At 42.8% G+C, this 20,223-nt stretch overlaps 1 protein-coding gene across 1 annotated transcript in view; it reads left to right on the top strand.

The window, feature by feature from the left end:
* PKD1L3 (polycystin 1 like 3, transient receptor potential channel interacting) overlaps window positions 1–20,223 on the top strand; it is a 67,145-nt gene that overhangs the window by 26,368 nt on the left and 20,554 nt on the right. The window contains 20 exon segments of the mRNA XM_082606635.1: window positions 1,271–1,501; window positions 3,211–3,297; window positions 3,300–3,314; window positions 3,598–3,776; window positions 9,032–9,037; window positions 9,039–9,170; window positions 13,584–13,650; window positions 13,654–13,740; window positions 13,744–13,782; window positions 14,150–14,329; window positions 14,331–14,351; window positions 14,825–14,871; window positions 14,873–14,903; window positions 14,905–14,982; window positions 14,984–15,008; window positions 15,641–15,688; window positions 15,691–15,832; window positions 15,931–16,025; window positions 16,028–16,145; window positions 16,147–16,159. Of these exon segments, the coding sequence (XP_082462761.1) occupies window positions 1,271–1,501; window positions 3,211–3,297; window positions 3,300–3,314; window positions 3,598–3,776; window positions 9,032–9,037; window positions 9,039–9,170; window positions 13,584–13,650; window positions 13,654–13,740; window positions 13,744–13,782; window positions 14,150–14,329; window positions 14,331–14,351; window positions 14,825–14,871; window positions 14,873–14,903; window positions 14,905–14,982; window positions 14,984–15,008; window positions 15,641–15,688; window positions 15,691–15,832; window positions 15,931–16,025; window positions 16,028–16,145; window positions 16,147–16,159 (1,641 nt within the window).

Genomic DNA, 20,223 nt, shown 5'->3' with positions numbered 1-20,223 from the left:
GGCTTAGTTGCTCCGCAGCATGTGGGATCTTCCTGGACCAGGGCTCAAACCTATGTCCCCTGCACTGGCAAGCAGATTCTTAACCACTGCACCACCAGGGAAGTCCTATGTGTTCATTCTTTCAACAGATATTTATTGAGATCTAATACATTCCAGACCCACATATAGGAACTAGTGTTGAACAAGAATGTCCTCATGAGCTTACTTTCCAGTGAGGGAGGCTGACAAACTGGATTCATGAATGGTGGTTTGCACACTTTGGGTCTTTGTGTAAATGGTACAATACTATTCTTTTTTTTCTTCTTAAGTTTATTTATTTATTTTTTGGCTGTGCCTCATGGCATGCAGGATCTTAGTTCCCTGACCAGGGATCGAACCCGTGCCCCCAGCAGTGGAAGCACAGAGTTTTAACCACTGGACCACCAGGCAAGTCCCTATTATATCCTTTTTTAACTTGCTTTGTTCGTTCATCATTCATCCAAGTTGATGATCCAGCTTCAATTCACTCATTTTTAACTGCTGTATAGCAGTCCATCAGTTGTGGGGTTTTTTAATTATTTTATTTATTTTATATTTGGCTGCGTTGGGTCTTCATTGCTGCACGTGGGCTTTCTCTAGTTGCGGTGAGCAGGGGTTACTCTTCGTTGCGGTGCAAGGGCTTCTCATTGCGGTAGTTTCTCTTTTTGCGGAGCATGGGCTCTAGGCACCTGGGCTTCAGTAGTTGTGGCATACGGGTGCAGTAGTTGTGGCTCGCGGGCTCTAGAGCACAGGCTCAGTAGATGTGGTGCACGGGCTTAGTTGCTCCACGGCATGTGGGATCTTCCCTGACCAGGGATCTAACCCGTGTCCCCTGCATTGGCAAGCGGATTCTTAACCACTGTGCCGCCAGGGAAATGCAGCAGTACATTAGTTGGCCTCTGCTTACTTATTTGTTTGTATGTTCTGCTGTTACTGGACACACAGGCTGTTCTGATTTCTCCTAGTTGTAAACAGTGTTGACAGAGACATCCTTTTTCACATTTCCTTGTGCACATGTGCAAAATTCCCCCAGGATATACATTCAGAACTGGAATCACAGGATTCAAGGAGTTTTGCTTCTTCAGTTTTACTAGATGTTGCCGAGCTGCTGTGCCCATCAGTTGTCCCAGTTTACACCAGCAGAGAATAAGCGATCAGACCTTGTTTCCCAAATCTAAATGCCTGTGTTTGTTTTACATGTGTCCCTTCCTTAGCACGCCAGTTAGAATCAATGTCTTGACTGTTGGGCCAGGTTGGGCCACAGAGCCCACTTTTGAGGACACAGTGTCTATGTAACCACCTGACCTACTTTGGCGGCGGTTTCTTCATTGTGCCTCGGACAGTGAATGTGGAAGACAGAGCTGAGCTGTTCCTTCGCGTGACCAGCAACACCGTCGGGGTGTCCCTGCTGGCCAGCCTTATTGGAGTCTATATGCTCATATTTGTGTGGACTTGGAGAAAGGACCAAGCAGATATGCAGAAGGTGATGAGACTTTGATTCCAAAAGCTTTGCCACAATGTCTTAAATATGTGGAACAAGATGAAAAAAAGAAACAAAAACTCTTCATCAAAAGAGGCAGGTGGGGGCTTCCCTGGTGGCACAGTGGTTAAGAACCCGCCTGCCAATGCAGGGAACACGGGTTCGATCCCTGGTCCGGGAAGATCCCACATGCCACAGAGCAACTAAGCCCATGCGCCACAACTACTGAGCCTGCGCTGTAGAGCCCGTGAGCCACAACTACTGCAGCCCGTGTGCCTAGAGCCTGTGCTCTGCAACAAGAGAAGCCACCACAATGAGAAGCCCGTGCGCCGCAACGAAGAGTAGCCCCTGCTCACCGCAACTCAAGAGAAGCCCGCCCACGCGCAGCAACGAAGACCCAATGCAGCAAAAAATAAATTAATTAATTTAAAAAAAAAGAGGCAGGTAGCATGGTGCTTGGTAGTGTAAGAATTCAAGTGAGGCTTCTCTTAAATTTCTCTTCATATCTTCTGGCTCAAGGCCCAGGGACTTAACTCTTTATCTCCATTATTTTTTCTTTTAGCCAAGGTTGAACCCTCATATGATTCATTTAGGTTGAGAATAAGCCAAAAGAAAACACCCAGAGAACTTAACTATAATCAAATGCAAGTTTATCTCACTTAATACATTGGATATGAAAATTATGTGTAAGTCAAATTATAATTTAATGTAATGGCAATATATAGGAAGCCTATATATATATTATTTATTATTATTTTTTTAACTTATTTATTTTTGGCTGCGTTGGGTCCTCGTTGCTGCGCATAGGCTTCCTCTAGTTGCGGCGAGTGGGGGCTACTCTTCATGGTGGTGTGAGGGCTTCTCATTGTGGTGGCTTCTCTCGTGGCGGAGCACGGGCTCTAGGCGCGCGGGCTCAGTAGTTGTGGCACGCGGGTTTCAGTAGTTGTGGCACGTGGGCTTCAGTAGTCGTGGCCCGCGGGCTCTAGAGTGCAGGCTCAGTAGTTGTGGCGAACAGGCTTAGTTGCTCCGCAGCATGTGGGATCTTCCAGAATCATGGCTCGAACCCATGTCTCTTGCATTGGCAGGCAGATTCTTAACCACTGCACCACCAGGGAAGCCCAGAATCTTTATTTTGAAACAAAAAAAATCCATTGATGACAGCTTCTTTCTAATTTCTGTTCTATATCTTTCTTATTCTTATATTTTCCTACATGTGGAAATTCTAGAATACACAAAGTATCCATTTCTTTATGGCTGTTGGTCTAGAATTACCATTTTTAGTAAATAAAAATACAACAGTTAAATTTGAATTTCCAATAAATAGTGAATGCATTTTTAGTATTATAAGTATGACCCCAAATTATTCATCATTTGTCTGAAATTCACAGTTAACTGCGTGTCCTGTATGTTATCTGATAACCCTTTCTGGGTGGGTGGGAGGTGGAGATATTTAGAGCTCCAAGACCCGCTCAGTTGATTCCAGGAATATTTCATTTTAGAGACACAAACCCTGGACTGTCAGCCCTTATTCCCCGCTTTTGTCACTTAACTTAGGTCTGCTTATCTGTACATCTTCTCCCCACACCTCACCCTCTCTTTCCACAGAGCTGCCTAAGCTGCCGCAGTGCATCCTCCTCTTTCTAACTGGAGGATGCAGGGATCTATACTAAGTGAAGATCTGCTAGTTTTCTTGGTTCTGCTTTTTCCTGCAGGCGAGGGTCACTGTCCTGGCTGATAGTGACCCCAGGTCTCCGTTCCGCTACCTTATTGAGGTCTCCACGGGCTATCGAAGAAGGGCTCTGCTACAACAGCTAACGTTAGTGAACTACATGTTCCTCATTTGTTACCTGGTGTCTTCTGCCACGTGAGGTACAGTCTGACTTGGGAATATCCCTGTGTCCGGTTGTCCTTTACAAGGATCCCAGGCAGTGATCTTTCCTGGTTCTAGACTGTACACCTGAAGAGCTCCTTATGCTTGTCTCAGACCCCAAGACTTCGTTCACTTGCAGTGTTCTCTGTCCTCATCTTTCTCCTTAGAGATAAACCAGAAGAATCACGTTATAACGTCCTAAACTATATCTTCCGTTGTCACGTTTTAGGTGGTTGTCACCCTGTATGGATCAGAGGGGCAGAGCGAGCCCCACCATCTTTGTGATTCCCGGAAAGCAGTCTCTGAACGAGGGGGACTGGATGGCTTCCTCCTGGGCACTGCGTCTTCTCTGCGGGAATTACAGAGCCTGCAGCTCTGGCATGACAGTTCTGCCATCAGCCCTTCTCGGTAAGGACCCGTATCCGGCTGGCATGTTGCTTCTTCTCTGTGGATCTTTAGCATTCTGGGGAAAGACCTGCATGGCTTTACGATAAATAACTATAATGCTTTGGGCCAAATAGTAACAAATGACTGTTAGATTTTACTTTCAGAGCTGTCTACACAGAAGAAACCCTGGGAGGAAATATGGAAAATTAACAACACGATGTTTTACGGGTGGTAGAATGATAGATTTTTTTCCCATTAAATGTTGTCATGATGGTGAACAGCAAATAATAACAATGAAATAGTGCCTGAAAGTACCATAAATTGAAAGTATCTCTAAATATGAAAACTATCTTCAAAGAGTAAATTTAGTAAATGACTATATACTGAATATACTTTGGGTCAAAATGAAGAGTTTAAGGAGAGGGGAAGGAACGGAATTACAGTGTGAGATGTGCCTAGAGAGCTAGAGAGAGAAGCGGTCAGTGATGGGTGCGTGCACCTGCCCGGTGCTAGATCCAGATGATTCTGCATCTTCCTTCAGCGGCACTCTAAGAATTAGGAGAGGTGGGTGGAGAAATTATTGAATAGATGATGAAAATTAATTAAGGTTGAGGATTATTGGCATGTTGGGATTAGGAAAAAAGAAGGGAATGAAGTCAAAGATCTCAGGCGGTATTCAAACAAGTCAGTTGCTGAATATCGGCCACCTGAAAAGAGGATGCTGCTTGCCTAAAATTGATAGCAAAAGAAGTCCTTCCCTGCTAGGCTGGATACACCAACCACTAGGCCAGGATAACCTGATAATTTGCTTGCTGCTTCCATTCTGTTCAGGTGTCTACAAAGCAGTTTGTTGCACTATCACTCCACTTTCATTTATAAAGGTAAATAATGTATAATAAGCACTTGAAAGATACTCAGCATCATTAGTCATCAGGAAATGCAAATTAAAACCACAGTGATAGCACTAAACACCCACCAGAATGACTGAAATTAAAAAGTCTAACAAAACCAGGATTTGGTGAGGGTGGGGAGCAGTTAGAGCTCTCACACACCGCTGGTGGGATGTAAAATGGTACAGCTGTGGTGGAGGACAGTTTGGCAGTTTCTTGTAAGGTTAAACATACATTGACCATATGACCCAGAAATTCCACTCCTAGTTATTTACCCAAGGTAAATGAAAACATATGTCCATTCTGACACATATGTTCATAGCAGCTTTATGAATAATGGCCCCAAACTGGAAACAACACAAATGTCCATCAGGTGAATGAATAAACAAATGTTAGTATGTTCATTCAATGGAATACTACTCACGACAAAAAAGAGCAATCTGCTGAGACACACAGCAATGTGGATGCATCTCAAAAAACATTATGCTGAGCAAAAGAAGCCAGACACAGAAGGAGACATACTGTACAATTCCACATATATGAAATTCTAAAAAAAGCAAATTATAGAGACAGAAAGCAGATCAGTGGTCACCTGAAGCCAAGGGTGAGCCTGAGGGGGGCTGACTGGAAAAGGCACGAGGGAACTTTTCAGGGTGATGGTGGTGGTGCTTAGTACACAAGTGTATACATTTGTCAAAATGCATAGAATTTTGTGCATTTTAAAGGGGTGCCCTTTATCATATGTAAATTATACCACAACAAAGTTGATCTTTTTTTAAAGTATATGTATAGGAAAAAGTAGCGCTATATACACTAAATTATTACCAATAGTTATTGCTGGGTAGTAGGATTATGAATTTTTAAGTTTTTCTTCAGGGTACTTTTAGGTATTTCCAAAAGTTTTTAACAATAAATTTGTATTATTTTATAATTATTGGAAGTACATTTTTAAATTTAAGTAGCTATTTCTTGTGGGTGGTGCCATATAATTCTGTCAAGAGAGTTGTAAACAGGTGCCACATGGTTGCTTTGTCATTCTGAGTCCCTAAGTAACTGCAATGAGCAGAACCACACCATCAAAAACCCCTCCCACTGCCAATTAACCCATAATATGCATGTAACATGAAGATATAAACCTTTGTTTTTTTTAAAAATAAAGCTATTTCTCTTAGAGGAAACACTTAAAGGAATTCACACCTATATAATATTTTCCACTTTTCTTACTCTTATCACTGGTTTATATCAATTCTAATTTTATATGTGGTCTTTAATTATAATATTTTTTTAACTCATAATGACTTTATGCTCCTAGGGATAGAGATGCTGTCTTATTCATATTTGTATTCTCAAAAGCTCATACAGTGCCAAAATTATAGTAGGACTCAATAAATATTTGTTACAATTGATAATTAGTCAATATTGTAACAATAAATATTTGTTACAATTAAATTATCAGAGTTACCTGTTCACTTCTAGAGCTTCATATCAGCTTGTTATTAAGGCTCTTTTGAAAACTTTCTTTAGTCAACATTTTTCTTTCTTTAATTGCAAAAGTAATAGCTGTTTGAATGCAAAAAACTTGGAAAACACAGAAAAGCAAAAGAACTACCCACCCCCAATAAAAAAACAGATGGCCAGCATTTTTTCTTAGGAAATGACAATGCTTTCTATATCTTTCTACTAGTCATACTGAATGCATTAACTAGATTTTTCTAACACACATTAGAGTCTCTGTTTCTCTCCTGTATGAAAGACTAAGAGAGTAAAAGCACAAAAAATCCATGACTAGTTTCTCACCAATCAGAAAATGATTATTTTCTCCTTTTTTATACTTTACTCTTAAATGAAAGCTTTAATAGTAGCTAAATTTATCTTTCTGTGAATGTGGTTTTCCTTCCACAGGCTTCAGGATTGTAGTTCTTCTTGCTTCTGCTGTCTGCCCTCTGGTGGATGAGGCTATCTAGGAGGCTTGTGCAAGTTTCCTGATGGGAGGGACTGGTGGTGGGTAGAGCTGGCTGTTGCTCTGGTGGGCAGAGCTCAGTAAAACTTTAATCCACTTGTCTGCTGATGGGTGGGGCTGGGTTCCCTCCCTGTTGGTTGTTTGGCCTGAGGCGACCCAACACTGGACCCTATCTGGGCTCTTTGGTGGGGCTAATGGCGGACTCTGGGAAGGCTCACGCCAAGGAGTACTTCCCAGAACTTCTGCTGCCAGTGTCCTCGTCGTCACGGTGAGACACAGCCACCCTCCGCCTCTGCAGGAGGCCCTCCAGCACTAGCAGGTAGGTCTGGTTCAGTCTCCTATGGGGTCACTGCTCCTTCCCCTCGGTCCCTATGCACAGACTACTTTGTGTGTGCCCTCCAAGAGTGGAGTCTCTGTTTCCCCCAGACCTGTCAAAGTCCTGCAATCAAATCCCACTAGGCTTCAAAGTCTGATACTCTAGGAATTCCTCCTCCTGTTGCCAGACCCCCAGGTGGGGAAGCCTGACGTGAGGCTCAGAACCTTCCCTCCAGCGGGTGCGCTCCTGTGGTATAAGTGTTCTCCAGTTTGTGAGCCACCCACCCAGCAGTTACGGGATTTGATTTTATCATGATTGCGCCCCTCCTACCGTCTCACTGTGGCTTCTCCTTTGTCTTTGGATGTGGGGTATGTTTTTTGGTGAGTTCCAGTGTCTTCCTGTCGATGATTGTTCAGCAGTTAGTTGTGATTCCTGTGCTCTCGCAAGAGAGAGTGAGAGCACATCCTTCTACTCCGCCATCCAACAGTAGCTAAGTTTAAATCAAATGCAACTTAGTCACCTGTGATTTTATAAACTGCCTCAGTAAGAGATTCCCAGAAATATTTTAGCTTTAAAGCAATCTGTACTCCTTGTACAGAAAATAATTTCCAACTAAAATTAAGCAAGACTTTTGACCAGAGAGATTTGAATGGTTTCATATAGACTCTTGGGGAAGTAGCATCCTTACAGTAAAAGAGGAGATTAGCTGACTAGGTACAGATGAAGTCAAACAGGCTGAACAATTAGGGGTCCCCGAGGACAAGTTTGTTGATGGTTGAAATTAGGGGAGAAGGTAGACACATGGTAAAACTCTGTGGTTGGAAAGAGGATGCAATTTCAGGGCCTGTGGCTCTGCAGCCAAGACGAAGCCACAGCCCCACATAGGACAAGTCATTAATGTAAACATTAAAGACCACTCCCCACTTCACCTCCCAAAGACACCCCCTCAGACCCTGGTAATTAAAGATAGAGGCAGATAGGATGCTTACAGAGATGACAGGGCACTGTCGTCACATGTGGAACAAGAAAACTTAAGGAATACAAACACACCCTGAACTATTCCTAGGTTATGGAAGTCTGCATTCTGGTGTTTGGTACATGAACTCCCTTAGAGGTTGGGAAGGAAAAAATGGGATCAGCTCTGGTTTCTTTCTTTAGTTCTTGCCCCATGATGAAACAGAATCCATTTACTTGGACACTCACTGTCAGTGAAAAATTACTTCTTTTTTAAATTAATTTTTGTTGCAGTATAATTGACATACAACTTTATATTAGTTTCAGGTCTACAACATAATAATTCGATGTTTGTATATATTGTGAAATGACCACCACAAGTCTAGTTAACAACTGTCACCATACATACTTAACAAAATTTTGTTTTTCTTGTGCTGAAAGCTCTTAAGATCTACTCTTGTAGCAACTTTCAAATATGCAACACAATATTATTAACTATAGTCACCATGCTGTACATTACATCCCCATGACTTGATAATTTTATAACTGGAAGTTTGTACCTTTTGACTCCCTTCCCCTGGTTCACCCAGCCCTCCACCCCCCCACCTCTGGCAGCCACTAATCTGTTCTCTGTATCTATGAGCTCGGTTCTGGTTTTTTTTTTTTTTTTTTTTCTTTAAGCCTATTTGATGAACTCTGGTGTTTTGTTTATTTATTTAGTTTTGGCTGCACCGGTTCTTAGTTGCAGTATGCAGACTTCTTAGTTGCGGCACATGGGATCTAGTTCCCCAACCGGGAATTGAACCTGGGCCCCCTGCATCTTACCCACTGGACCACCAGGGATGTCCCTGGTTTTGGTTTTTCGTTTGTGTTTTGCTTTGTTTTTACATTCTACATATAAGTGAGATCATACAGTATTTATTTGTCTTTCTCTGACTTATTTCACTTAGCTTAATGCCCTCTATTCACGTTGTCACAAATGGCAAAATGTCATTCTTTTTTATGGCTGAATGATATTCCATTTGTACATATACCACATTTTCTTTATCCATTCAGTCATCAGTGGACATTTAGGTTGTTTCCCTAAGATTACTTCTTATTACAGCAACTGATTCGTGCCCACCTCCCTAACATGATTGTCTTTATTTTACTATAGGTATGTAAATTGTCACTGACATGGCAGGTAAAAGGAAATGGCATTTCCTGTGCAATTGTTGGCTGGCCATGGACCTTGGAGACTGTGAGCGTGACTGGATCTTCATACCGGTCTCAAAGAAGGAGCTCTTTTCCTTTAGGTACTCTTGAGAAATTATGGTGCGCTACATGTCTCTGAGGCTCTGTTCATTTTCTTCACTCCTTTTCTTTCTGTTCCTCAGACAAGATAATTTCAATTGATCTATCTTCATGTTTGCTGATTCTTTCTCCTGCCTGCTCACATCTGCTGCTGGGCCTCTAGTGAATTTTTCATTTCACTTATTGTATTTTTCAGCTGCAGTCTTTTTATTTTTCCAGGGGCAGACTTTCTATTTGGTTCTTTTTTTTTGTGGTATGCAGGCCTCTCACTGTTGTGGCCTCTCCCATTGCGGAGCGCAGGACGCGCAGGCCCAGCGGCCATGGCTCACAGGCCCAGCCACTCCGCGGCATGTGGGATCCTTCCGGACCGGGGCACGAACCCGCGTCCCCTGCATTGGCAGGAGGACTCTCAACCACTGCGCCACCAGGGAAGCCCTCTATTTGGTTCTTTTAAAAAAATAATTTCTGTATCTTCATTAATACTCTCTGTTTAGCATTCTCATTTACTTTCCTTTAGTTCCTTGATATGATTTCCTTTATAGTTCTTTGAAGATATTTAAAATAGCTGATTTGAAATCTTTATCTAGTAAACCCAGTGTCTTGGCTTCCTCAGCAGTAATCTGTTGACTTGGGTTGGGGGTGTGTGTGAGAGAGAGAGATACTTTCTTGTTTCTTTTCATGTCTTGTGATCTTCTGTTGAAAACTGGACATTTTAAATAATAGAATGTGGCAACTCTGAAGATCAGATTTCCTTCCTCTCCCCCAGTATTTGTTGTTCTTAGTGTTTGTTGTTGTGTAGTGTCTAACTAATTCTGTAACGTCTGTGTTCTTTGTCACGTGTGAAAACTGAAGTTTCTGCTCAGTCAGCTTAGTGGTCAGCTAATAACTAAGACAGAGGCTTCTTTCAATGCCTGAACCAGTGAGCCTCCCAGTCGTTGCCGAGGGGTTTTGCATGCATGTTGTGCCAATGCCTCTAGCGCTCCGCAAGGCAACTGACAGCTGTGCCTCAGCCTTCACTTCCTGCTTGCTGAGAGCTTCAGGGTCATCCAGGGGTAAAGGCGTAGGGCCTTCTCAGGTATTTCCTGAGCATGCATACAGCCCTGGGCATGCGTGTGGCCTTCTAGGTTCCCGGGACTGTGTCAGAGCTTTTCAGAACTCCTGTGGACTTCTCATTTTCCAGCTTTTCCATTTAAGCTTTTTGGTTAGCCTATTGTTTGCCTACCATATCAGGCAGCTGTGAACAATCGCCTCTGAATACTTTTGACAGTGCCCTCAGGGAAAAAGCATTTTTCACTGGATGAGCCTCCAGTCACATCAGATAAGGACAGCCTTGCAAGTGGAGTTTTCCAAGGAACTATCAGACAAATCAAATAATGACAGTTCTCTGGGAAAGGAGGCTTTTAAGGAGCTCCAACCCCATTCTCCTCCCTCTAGTGACTGCCAGGCTGCTGGATTTCACTGTGATCGAAGGCTGTTGGTTTTCAAGGTTACCATGGAGCTAGAGAAAGGGAGCTGGGAAAATAGGGCAATTTAAAATGCCACAGGGCTTCCCTGGTGGCGCAGTGGTTGAGAGTCCGCCTGCCGATGCAGGGGACACGGGTTCGTGCCCCGGTCTGGGAAGATCCCACATGCCGCGGAGCGGCTGGGCCCGTGAGCCGTGGCCGCTGAGCCTGCGCTTCCAGAGCCTGTGCTCTGCAACAGGGAGGCCACAACAGTGAGAGGCCCGTGTACCACAAAAAAAAAAAAAAAAAAAAAAGCCACAAAATTCACTGTTCTTACTAATATTCAGCCATTTTTCTTGAGTAAACACTCCCAGGTTAACACAAACCTTTGGTTATTTACCTGAGTTCTGAAAATTTTGATTCTGGCTTTTTAAGAGAAGTTTTATCATTGCTTTTATGGAGGAATTTTCAGAGGTCTTTACTCCACCGTTTCCACTGACCCAAATGGATTTAGACAATTTACTACTTATAGCCGTAGTAGCAACCAGAGCAATATTTTGTGTCAGTTCCCGGATTCGACAGGGTGATGTAATGAGAGCCAGGTGTTAGCTGCACATGCAATGGAGGTGCATCACAAAAGAGGAACCTCAAGATTAGGAGACTCTGATCTGATATACCAGCTGCCAGAAAACCTGCCTATCCTTCCCTGTAGAATGAGACATTTTCTTCATTAGCCTGGAATGTAGGGAAATCTCTCAAGGGGTGAGAAGAGGGCATTTCTATCTTTGTTACCCTAGAATGTCTCTGGGGAGTAGGATGTCTCTATCTTTACAATCTGGAAATGCAAATAAGTTGGCTCCAAAAAGAGTTCCTGACTGTCTGTTTTCAGGGCTGTCTGCTTATACAAAGATACTTGAAAAGATAGTCCAGGACACAGGTTTTTTTTGTTTTTTTTTTTTTTTAATTCTGTAAGGCTTTTCTTTTTTTTTTTTTTTTAATTTTTTTTTAACCCCACATTTTGTTTATTTATTTATTTTTGGCTGTGTTGGGTCTTCGTTTCTGTGCGAGGGCTTTCTCTAGTTGTGGCAAGCGGGGGCCACTCTTCATCGCAGTGCGCGGGCCTCTCACTGTCGCGGCCTCTCTTGTTGCGGCGCACAGGCTCCAGACGCGCAGGCTCAGTAGTTGTGGCTCACGGGCCTAGTTGCTCCGTGGCATGTGGGATCTTCCCAGACCAGGGCTCGAACCCATGTCCCCTGCATTAGCAGGCAGATTCTCAACCACTGCGCCACCAGGGAAGCCCCCCAGGACACAGTTTTTATTAATGCCTAAATGGGAAGCATTCATGGAGAATTGCCTTCCAACACTGCCTCTGTTATGTCAGTCTAGCTGTCATTCTTCTAAAGTATGTTATCTTTTCTCTTTTTAATATTTTCTCTTTATCCTTGATGTTCCAAATTTTACCATAATTCTTTTCAATGTAGATTCACTGTTTATACTATTTAGTACTCAGAATGTACTTAAATTTTTTTTTGTTGTGGTAAAATACACATAACATAAAATGTAGTGTTGATATACAGAATCATGTCTTAAATTCGCAGAAATTCTCAGATGTCACTTCTGAAAATACTGCTCCTCTGACATTGCTTTACTCTATGCTGGAGCCTCTCAAACTATCCTCCACGTTTTTAAGCCGCTCTTGCGTGCATATCTTTTTTGTCTCTCTGTGATGTGTTCTGGGTGAATTCTTTCATACTACATTTCAGTTCACTAATTTTCTCTTTATCCAGGTCCCTTTCTCCTAATTTTTTTGTTTTGAGGACCATATTTTTCAGTTTCAAGAGTTCTAATTTATTTCTGTTTTTCATAATTTTTTATTATTTTAAAGTGAACATTATTCCTTTACTTGTATCTTTGAGCAACCTGAAATACTTAAAGTCTTTGTCAGACTGTCCCATGAAATTAATTTCTTCTGGACTGAATAACTGATTGTGTTGGCTGCCTTTCTTAGCATTAGATTTCTTCATGTGTTTAGGAATTTGGGGTTGTAGGTTGGTTTCATTTTTAAATCTCAACCTCTCTCTTTTTCTCCACACATCCCTGACTAGTACTTTTTTGAAGTTTTCATCCAACCCTTCACATCACTAATCTAGAGCTAGGTCTTATTATATTATACCATTTTGGAGCTCCTATTCCTCCGTGAAATTAATGAAACCAGATCTGTTGCACGTCTTGTCATGAGCCAGTGGATCTGTTGGCTCAATTCCTGGTCCTGGGGCTGTCCACTCTCACCCACCTCCCTACTTATAAATAAATGTGTAGCCCTGTGGCAGTTTTTCTGCAGAATTCTTCCACGAGCTCCAGCCTCAACCCTCGCTTCAGGCAGTGAAGTTGGCTCTACTCTCCCTTTCCCCACTCCATGAATCACTTTCAGTTCCAGTTACTCTATGGAAATCAAACTTTGACCTGTGTATGCCTTCTTCCAGACCTGGAGCACAGAATCCTGTGGCTTCTTCCCCACCTAACATCTTGTTTCTCATTCCAGTCCTCTTTCTCAGAGACTTTTATTTTGTTTTTAAGCCCAGCCAATGTTTTGGGTTCTTTCTTTTTATATCATATTTATAGTTCCTTTTGGAGTAGAGAAGGTGCTCCAAGTATGAATTTACCCAACTATCTTGAGTGGACGCTTAATGCAAACTTTCTAAGAGTAAAAGATTCATCGAAACTCTGATAAAGCTAAAACGAGTTTTGGTTTTAAAATCTCATGCAATCAAATTACCCTTATCTTCAAAAACCTTTTACCCCAAAATAACAAAAAAATCGTATCATCAAGTCATCTGAAAGCTTCTTCACGGAGGTGTTGAACAGTGGCCGAGTTGTTGCTGTGCAGCTTGCTGCCAGGCAAACCGCATTCTAGACTAGGGCACTTTCAGAATGAAATCTCATGCCTTATCCTGTTCTAATTTATCTTGTTAAACACCTGTTCTCCTCCATGATTGTAGAAGATTTCACCCAGGATTGTCTGTGGCTCTCAGTCACAACTTGACATCCCTGGACCCAGTTTACAAGAGCCCAGCGGCTCACCTGCTGCATGACCCTCCTTCTCTGCAACATGGTCACCTATGTCATGTTCTAGAAGATGAACGGCACCACCACCAAGAGACTTGAGCAAGCTGTGGGTGAGCCCTGATGTGTGCTGTTTGTGGCACGTAGTCCTTTGACTACTCCACTCTCCTTCCTTCCAAAGTTAGAAACAGAATCAGTATGTGCCTTCATTTTTCCTCTGCTGCCCTCACATTGGAATACTCATTTAATTCTACTCTTAAAGGAGAATAATCATTTATTCCAACATTAGAGTACACATTTTCCCACAGATCTCATTTATTAACAAATGATCAGGATCTTTACTGCCATGATAACTTGCTATCCTTAGATAATCATAGTTAAATTGCTAAATAAATACTTAAACCTGGGAGAGGAATGCCTTGGGGATGATTTTAGTTGTTGAGGATGAGGGTTGTATGTCATGGTTTGCTTTCATGGGCCCATTTGCTGTGACCTGGTCAGAACTGCTCGTCAGCATCCAAACTGCTGTCATCCTTTTCCCCGTCAGTCTTGGGATCGGGCGGCTTTTCCCGTTGATTCAACCACAGGAACCTCTACCTCTCTTTCCTCCCATCCAGGCCTCCTGCCTCTCAGATGCTTCTTTTGAGCCTCTCTCTCTCTCTCACAGAGATAGCTGAGGTAAGCTTGGTATCAAATTTTATAGGTAAACGTCATGCTCCCTCCCCCATGTAGTGGAAAAGGTCAGTAGAAAGGATCTCCTGCAAGGCTCCTGAGGTCCTGTTAAACTTAATAGTTTTTCTCTAATTCCTGTCCCCCGAGTCATCCCTGTGCCTCTGTTTTTTTTTCTCTTCATTATGCAGTGATGTGAGCACTGATGTGAGTGCAGAATGTACTACTCTGGAGGTGTTTTAGTTTTCGACGTTTGATCAAACGGTCTCTTCTTTCGTCCTAGATTCTCTTATAAAACTAGTTCTGAAGCTACTGTGAGGTGACTTCTTTCTGAAAAAGGAGAGAGAAAGTGAAAAACTGAGGTTCTTTACACTAAGCATATGCCCCTCCAAGTAGAGAAACAGCCTTCTTACCATCTGTAATTGCTACCAGTCCTGGGTTTAATGTAAAACTAACTTTTCTCATCTTGGTTCTACATTCAGAAATTAAAGGAAACTGTGGGATTCCTGCTCAGAAGAAATACGTACCTACTCTGAGTGTGAACAGTCTTCATGGAGTTCTTTCTTACAACATTAACCAGCTGGTGAAGCTTTTATCCAGCCTCGTCTGTTCTTACTTAGAGGGTCAAGGCCGTCACCAGCCGGCAGGACCCTAACTGGGCAAATGGTAAAGTTCAGTAAGTTTCCGTATCTAATCTTTTATCTGCCTCCCACTCTCTTACTTTGTATTCATTCTTACCTCTCAGCATAACCAACAGGCATGGTACGACCTTCTGCTTGTTTTAATTTCCTTAAACTTCCAGTATGGAGCTGATAGCTTTGATCCCTCTGATGGCTTCTGAGACAATATATCTGGTCTTACAAAGTAAAGGATTAAGGAAAATCCACAAAAAATGTCCCGTCTCAGACCCCCATATTTCATCTACTTTGTCGGGGGCTATTGAAACTTGTCCTTCTTTTTCTACTATGGAATGATGAGATTATGCGATTTATGGATTCTTGAATATAGTCTGGGCCTTCTGAGCACTTATAGTTTACATGTACTGCAGTTCTGATGAAAAAGTACAATTAACTTTACAAGTTTTTCGATTCTGTACCAAAGTATAGAATTTTACAAATTGTTGTGAATTCACCAGAGTGCTCAGAGAAGACAGTAATTCTGCAGGTGTTGGGTCCAGTCTCCAGTGACTGGGAAAATTTAACCTCATCATCAGTTAACGAGTTGCTAATTTCTACCAGGAATTACTATTTATTGAAATCTTCCACTTGTCCAAGTGTCAACCTGGAATGTACTTTCAGTGGTTCCTGAAAATCACCATCATTTCCACAGTTACCTGCTCAGAGTTGTGCGAGGCTCCAGTCTCACTTAGGCACACTGGGTCCCGCCCAGGCCCATCAGCCCTGTGACTTCTTGGATGCAGTCAGCCAACTGCAAGAACTCCAGGAACTGTTGGAAATGTGTATTCTTCCCACAGAGCAAGGGCCATCCAGGTAATGCATCGCACCAGGCTCTCTTTATCACCTGTACTTCCTAAACCTGTCTCTCAGCTGTTGGCTATGAGATTATTCCTTCAACTTCTATTCCTAAGGGACGCAGCCAGAGCCTTCCCCATCCTGAGCCCAGACGGGAAGCAGCCCATCTCTAATGGCTGGCTCAGATGGTTGACTTACTTCTGCTGGCTCCTTCTGGTGTCACTAGCCTGGCCTCAGCCTTTTTTTTTACGGCACTTTATAGCCTGGAACTGAACAAAGACCAAGCCACCAGCTGCGTTATCTCGATATTATCATTGCTTCAGAACATCTTCATCACCAGTAAAGGTACGTGAGAAACAGTGACACCGGCATGGGAGGAAACATTGTAGTTGCAGGAAGCTTGGGAATCCGAGGTCTGTGGGTGTCAATCCAGGGTGTCTAATGATTCTTACAACTTGACAAAAACAAAAAAACAAAACAGAAATTGGCAGAGTGAAATTTGTTAGGGGTACGTGTGCAGTAGTCACAGAAAAAACTAATAAAAACTGATGGACTAGTAGAAGTTTAGCAAAAAAGGATTGGGAAGTTACGAGGGACAAGTAAAAAATCAACACTAAACTACCTTAAAAAAAAAAAGAAAACTTACTTTTTAAAAATCGTCCCTTTCCTGGGCTTCCCTGGTGGCACAGTGGTTAAGAATCCACCTGCCAGTGCAGGGGACACGAGTACGAGCCCTGGTCCGGGAAGATCCCACATGTCGTGGAGCAACTAAGCCCTGCGCCACAACTACTGAGCCTGTGCTTTAGAGCCCACGAGCCACAACTACTGAGCCCCGTGCCACAACTATTGAAGCCCGCATGCCTAGAGCCCGTGCTCCACAACAAGAGAAGCCACAGCAATGAGAAGCCCGCACACCACAATGAAGAGTAGCCCCCGCTCACTGCAACTAGAGAAAGCCCACGCACAGCAGTGAAGACCCAATACAGTGAAAAAATAATTAATTAATTAATTTTAAAAGATGGTGGGTTTTTGTTTTGTTTTGTTTTTTTGCGGTACGCGGGCCTCTCACTGTTGTGGCCTCTCCCATTGCGGAGCACAGGTTCCGGACTCGCAGGCTCAGCGGCCATGGCTCACAGGCCCAGCCGCTCCGTGGCATGCGGGATCCTCCCAGACCAGGGCACGAACCTGTGTCCCCTGCATCGGCAGTCAGACTCTCAACCACTGCGCCACCAGGGAAGCCCAAAAAGATGTTTTTTTGTTATGTGTATTTTACTACAATTTTTAAAAATCCAATCAGTGTTCACATTTTCCCAGTTGTCTTATAAGTATTTATAGTTGTTTTGTTCAAATCAAGATCTAAATAAGGTCCATGTGTTGCAATGAGTTTGTCTCAAGTATTTTTAATATTTAATCTATAGATTCTCCCTCCTTTTTTCTCTTTCTGTCACTCTCTATTCCTGCTATTTTTCTTACAATATATGTATTGAAGAAACCAAGTTGTTTGTCATATAGAGTTTCCAACATTCTGGATTTTGGTGACAGGATTACTTCTGCTTTAAGAACCTACAAGCACACTTGGGGAGCTTTTAAAACTCTTGGTGCCCAGGCCTCTCTCGAGACCAATCAAATTGTAATCCCTGGAGATGGGATCCAAGGCCCAACGTGTCGAAAGCTTCCCAGGTGTTTCCATTGTGCAGCCCCATTTGAGACCCACTGATCCTGGAAGAGGGACAGAGTACAAGGAGTAGGTAAGAACTGCTGGAAGAGACAAACCAAAAAATAGCAAGGGCTCTTAAGGAGATTCCATTACATCAGACACACAGACAAAGGCTTTTAGGAAATGAAAAACCTGATTTACAGATTTTAAAAATTCAGAAGTTGAATTGAAGATGTCATTACTGGGGACTTCCCTGATGGTCCAGTGGTAAAGAATCTGCCTTCCAATGCAGGGAACACGGGTTCGATCCCTCATTGGGGAACTAAGATCCCACATGCCACACACGGGGCAACTAAGCCCACGTGCCACAACTACTGAGCCTGCACACCTCAACTAGAGAGCCTGCGTGCTGCAAACTACAGAGCCCATGCACTCTGGATCCCATGCGCCACAACTAGAGAGAGAAAATCTGCACTCCACAACTAGAGAGAAGCCCAAGGCCCACAACAAAGAGCCTATACTGCAATGAAAGATCCCACATGCCTCAAGACCCGATGCAGCCAAAAATAATAAGAAAAAAAAATATGTATAAAAAAGATGTCATTATTGAGACTCAAATTAATGGATCAGGAAGATCAAACTAAAATGCAAAACATAAGACATGTAAGAAAAAGACTTAAACAGTAGATCCAGGGGACTTAACATGCAGTTCAGATGAGTGGTAATAATAAAACAGTTGAAAAAATTCCACTGTTGCAAAGAAATACTGAATTTGTTGACAGGCCTCAACTAGTTCTAGGCATAGTTAAGTTAAAAAGACACACTGAGGGCTTCCCTGGTGGCGCAGTGGTTGGGAGTCCGCCTGCTGATGCAGGGGACACGGGTTTGTGTCCCGGTCTGGGAGGATCCCACATGCCGCGGAGCGGCTGGGCCCGTGAGCCATGGCCGCTGAGCCTGCGCGTCCGGAGCCTGTGCTCCGCAACGGGAGAGGCCACAACAGTGAGAGGCCTGCGTACCGCACAAAAAAGACACACTGAAATGGAGAATAGTAGTTCTGGAACAGAGCCCAAGATTCTGCATCCCTAACAAGTTCCTAGGTGATGCTGCTGCTGATCTGTGGATCACACTTCAAGTAGTATCACTATGAATACTAACCTAGTTCCTCCGAAAAGTCAGTATCACGAGAGAAAAATTAATGGGTGAGCACTGTTCTATATCCTTTGAATAAATGAGCCATTTTTAATATGGGTCAGATAGTATACTAGGAAATTATTGATCATTTCCTTAAGTATGATAATGATATGAAAATAGCCTGATTTTTAGGAGACACATGCTTGAAAACAGGAAGCCCTTGCTTTCCACTGTTTCAGTTTGTACATGAATTTCATTTACTCTGGGTCAGTTGAATAACACCAGTTTCCCAGCAACACAGTTCAAATCTCAGTTACCGGGACTTCCCTGGTGGTACAGTGGTTAAGAATCCACCTGCCAATGCAGGGGACACGGGTTCAGTCCGAGTTCGGGAAGGTCCCACCTGCCACCGAGCAACTAAGCTCTCATGCCACAACTACTGAGCCTGCACTCTAGGGCCAACAAGCCACAACTACTGAGCCCGCGCCCTAGAGCCCAAGCTCCACAATAAGAGAAGCCACTGCAATGAGAAGACCGCGCACTGCAACGAAGAGTAGCCCCTGCTCGCCGCAACTAGAGAAACCCGCATGAAGCGATAAAGACCCAATGCGGCCAAAAATAAAAATAAAATTAATTAATCTAATTAAATTGATAACCAATAAGAACCTATTGTATAGCAAAAAAAAAAATTTCAGTTATCATGGTATATCGACTGTGAGTGATTGCATAAAGTACCAACTGCTGCTAGCCCTTTAGCCCATAATTCACTACGTAAATTAACAGGTGCACATCATGATCAGTGACCAATCATGTCACTTCTCAAAGTGTGGGTGATTGGTCACCTGTTATCCTGTTTATGTACAGACAGCAAATTGTGTAGTTGTGTTATTTCTTTGTCTCCCAGTCATAAACTCTGACATTTACCATGAAATGGATAATTGAAAGAGGACCTTGGCCAACAAAGGTGAAAATGCAGCAAATTAACAAAATAACACTGAAAGTGAAATTTGAATAGACTGTAAATGGAGTTATACAAGAAGCCGCTGTCCATGGGAAGGTGGCCTGTGTTCAGGAAACTGTAGATATACACCCAGGTGAACTTAGTAAAGTCAAACATACCAACATAAACAGAGAAATTGGTTATGAAGAAAAGGATGATGATGTCCCAAAGGAAGTAACACTGACAAACAACTAACATTAAAGCGACTCTCGGAGATGTTTCACAGCATTGAAAGTATAAAGGATAAGATGCTGGAAGTCAATGCAAACTTAGAACAGTATGACAGTTCACCCAAGGCACAGACAAAATGCTCTCCCTGTATCCTATGTTATACAACAAGAGGAAGGCCAGCACTGTTCAAATTATTCTTGGTAAATTTTCTACAAAGAAGTAACTTTAATTCTCAATGTTTCTAATGTTTTAAATTACACATTAGTTTTACTACTTCTAAATTTTTCATTGTACCTTTATAATGAACAATAAGAGATTTTAATGTTTTTTTTGTTTTTGTTTTTTTTTTTTTTTGTGGTATGCGGGCCTCTCACTGTTGTGGCCTCTCCCGTTGCGGAGCACAGGCTCCGGACGCGCAGGCTCAGCAGCCATGGCTCACGGGCCCAGCCG

Source organism: Mesoplodon mirus (assembly GCF_964341445.2).
Source record: "Mesoplodon mirus genome assembly, chromosome: 19".
Classification (NCBI taxonomy): Eukaryota; Metazoa; Chordata; class Mammalia; order Artiodactyla; family Ziphiidae; genus Mesoplodon; species Mesoplodon mirus.
This window is presented reverse-complemented; position numbering and strand designations above follow the sequence as displayed.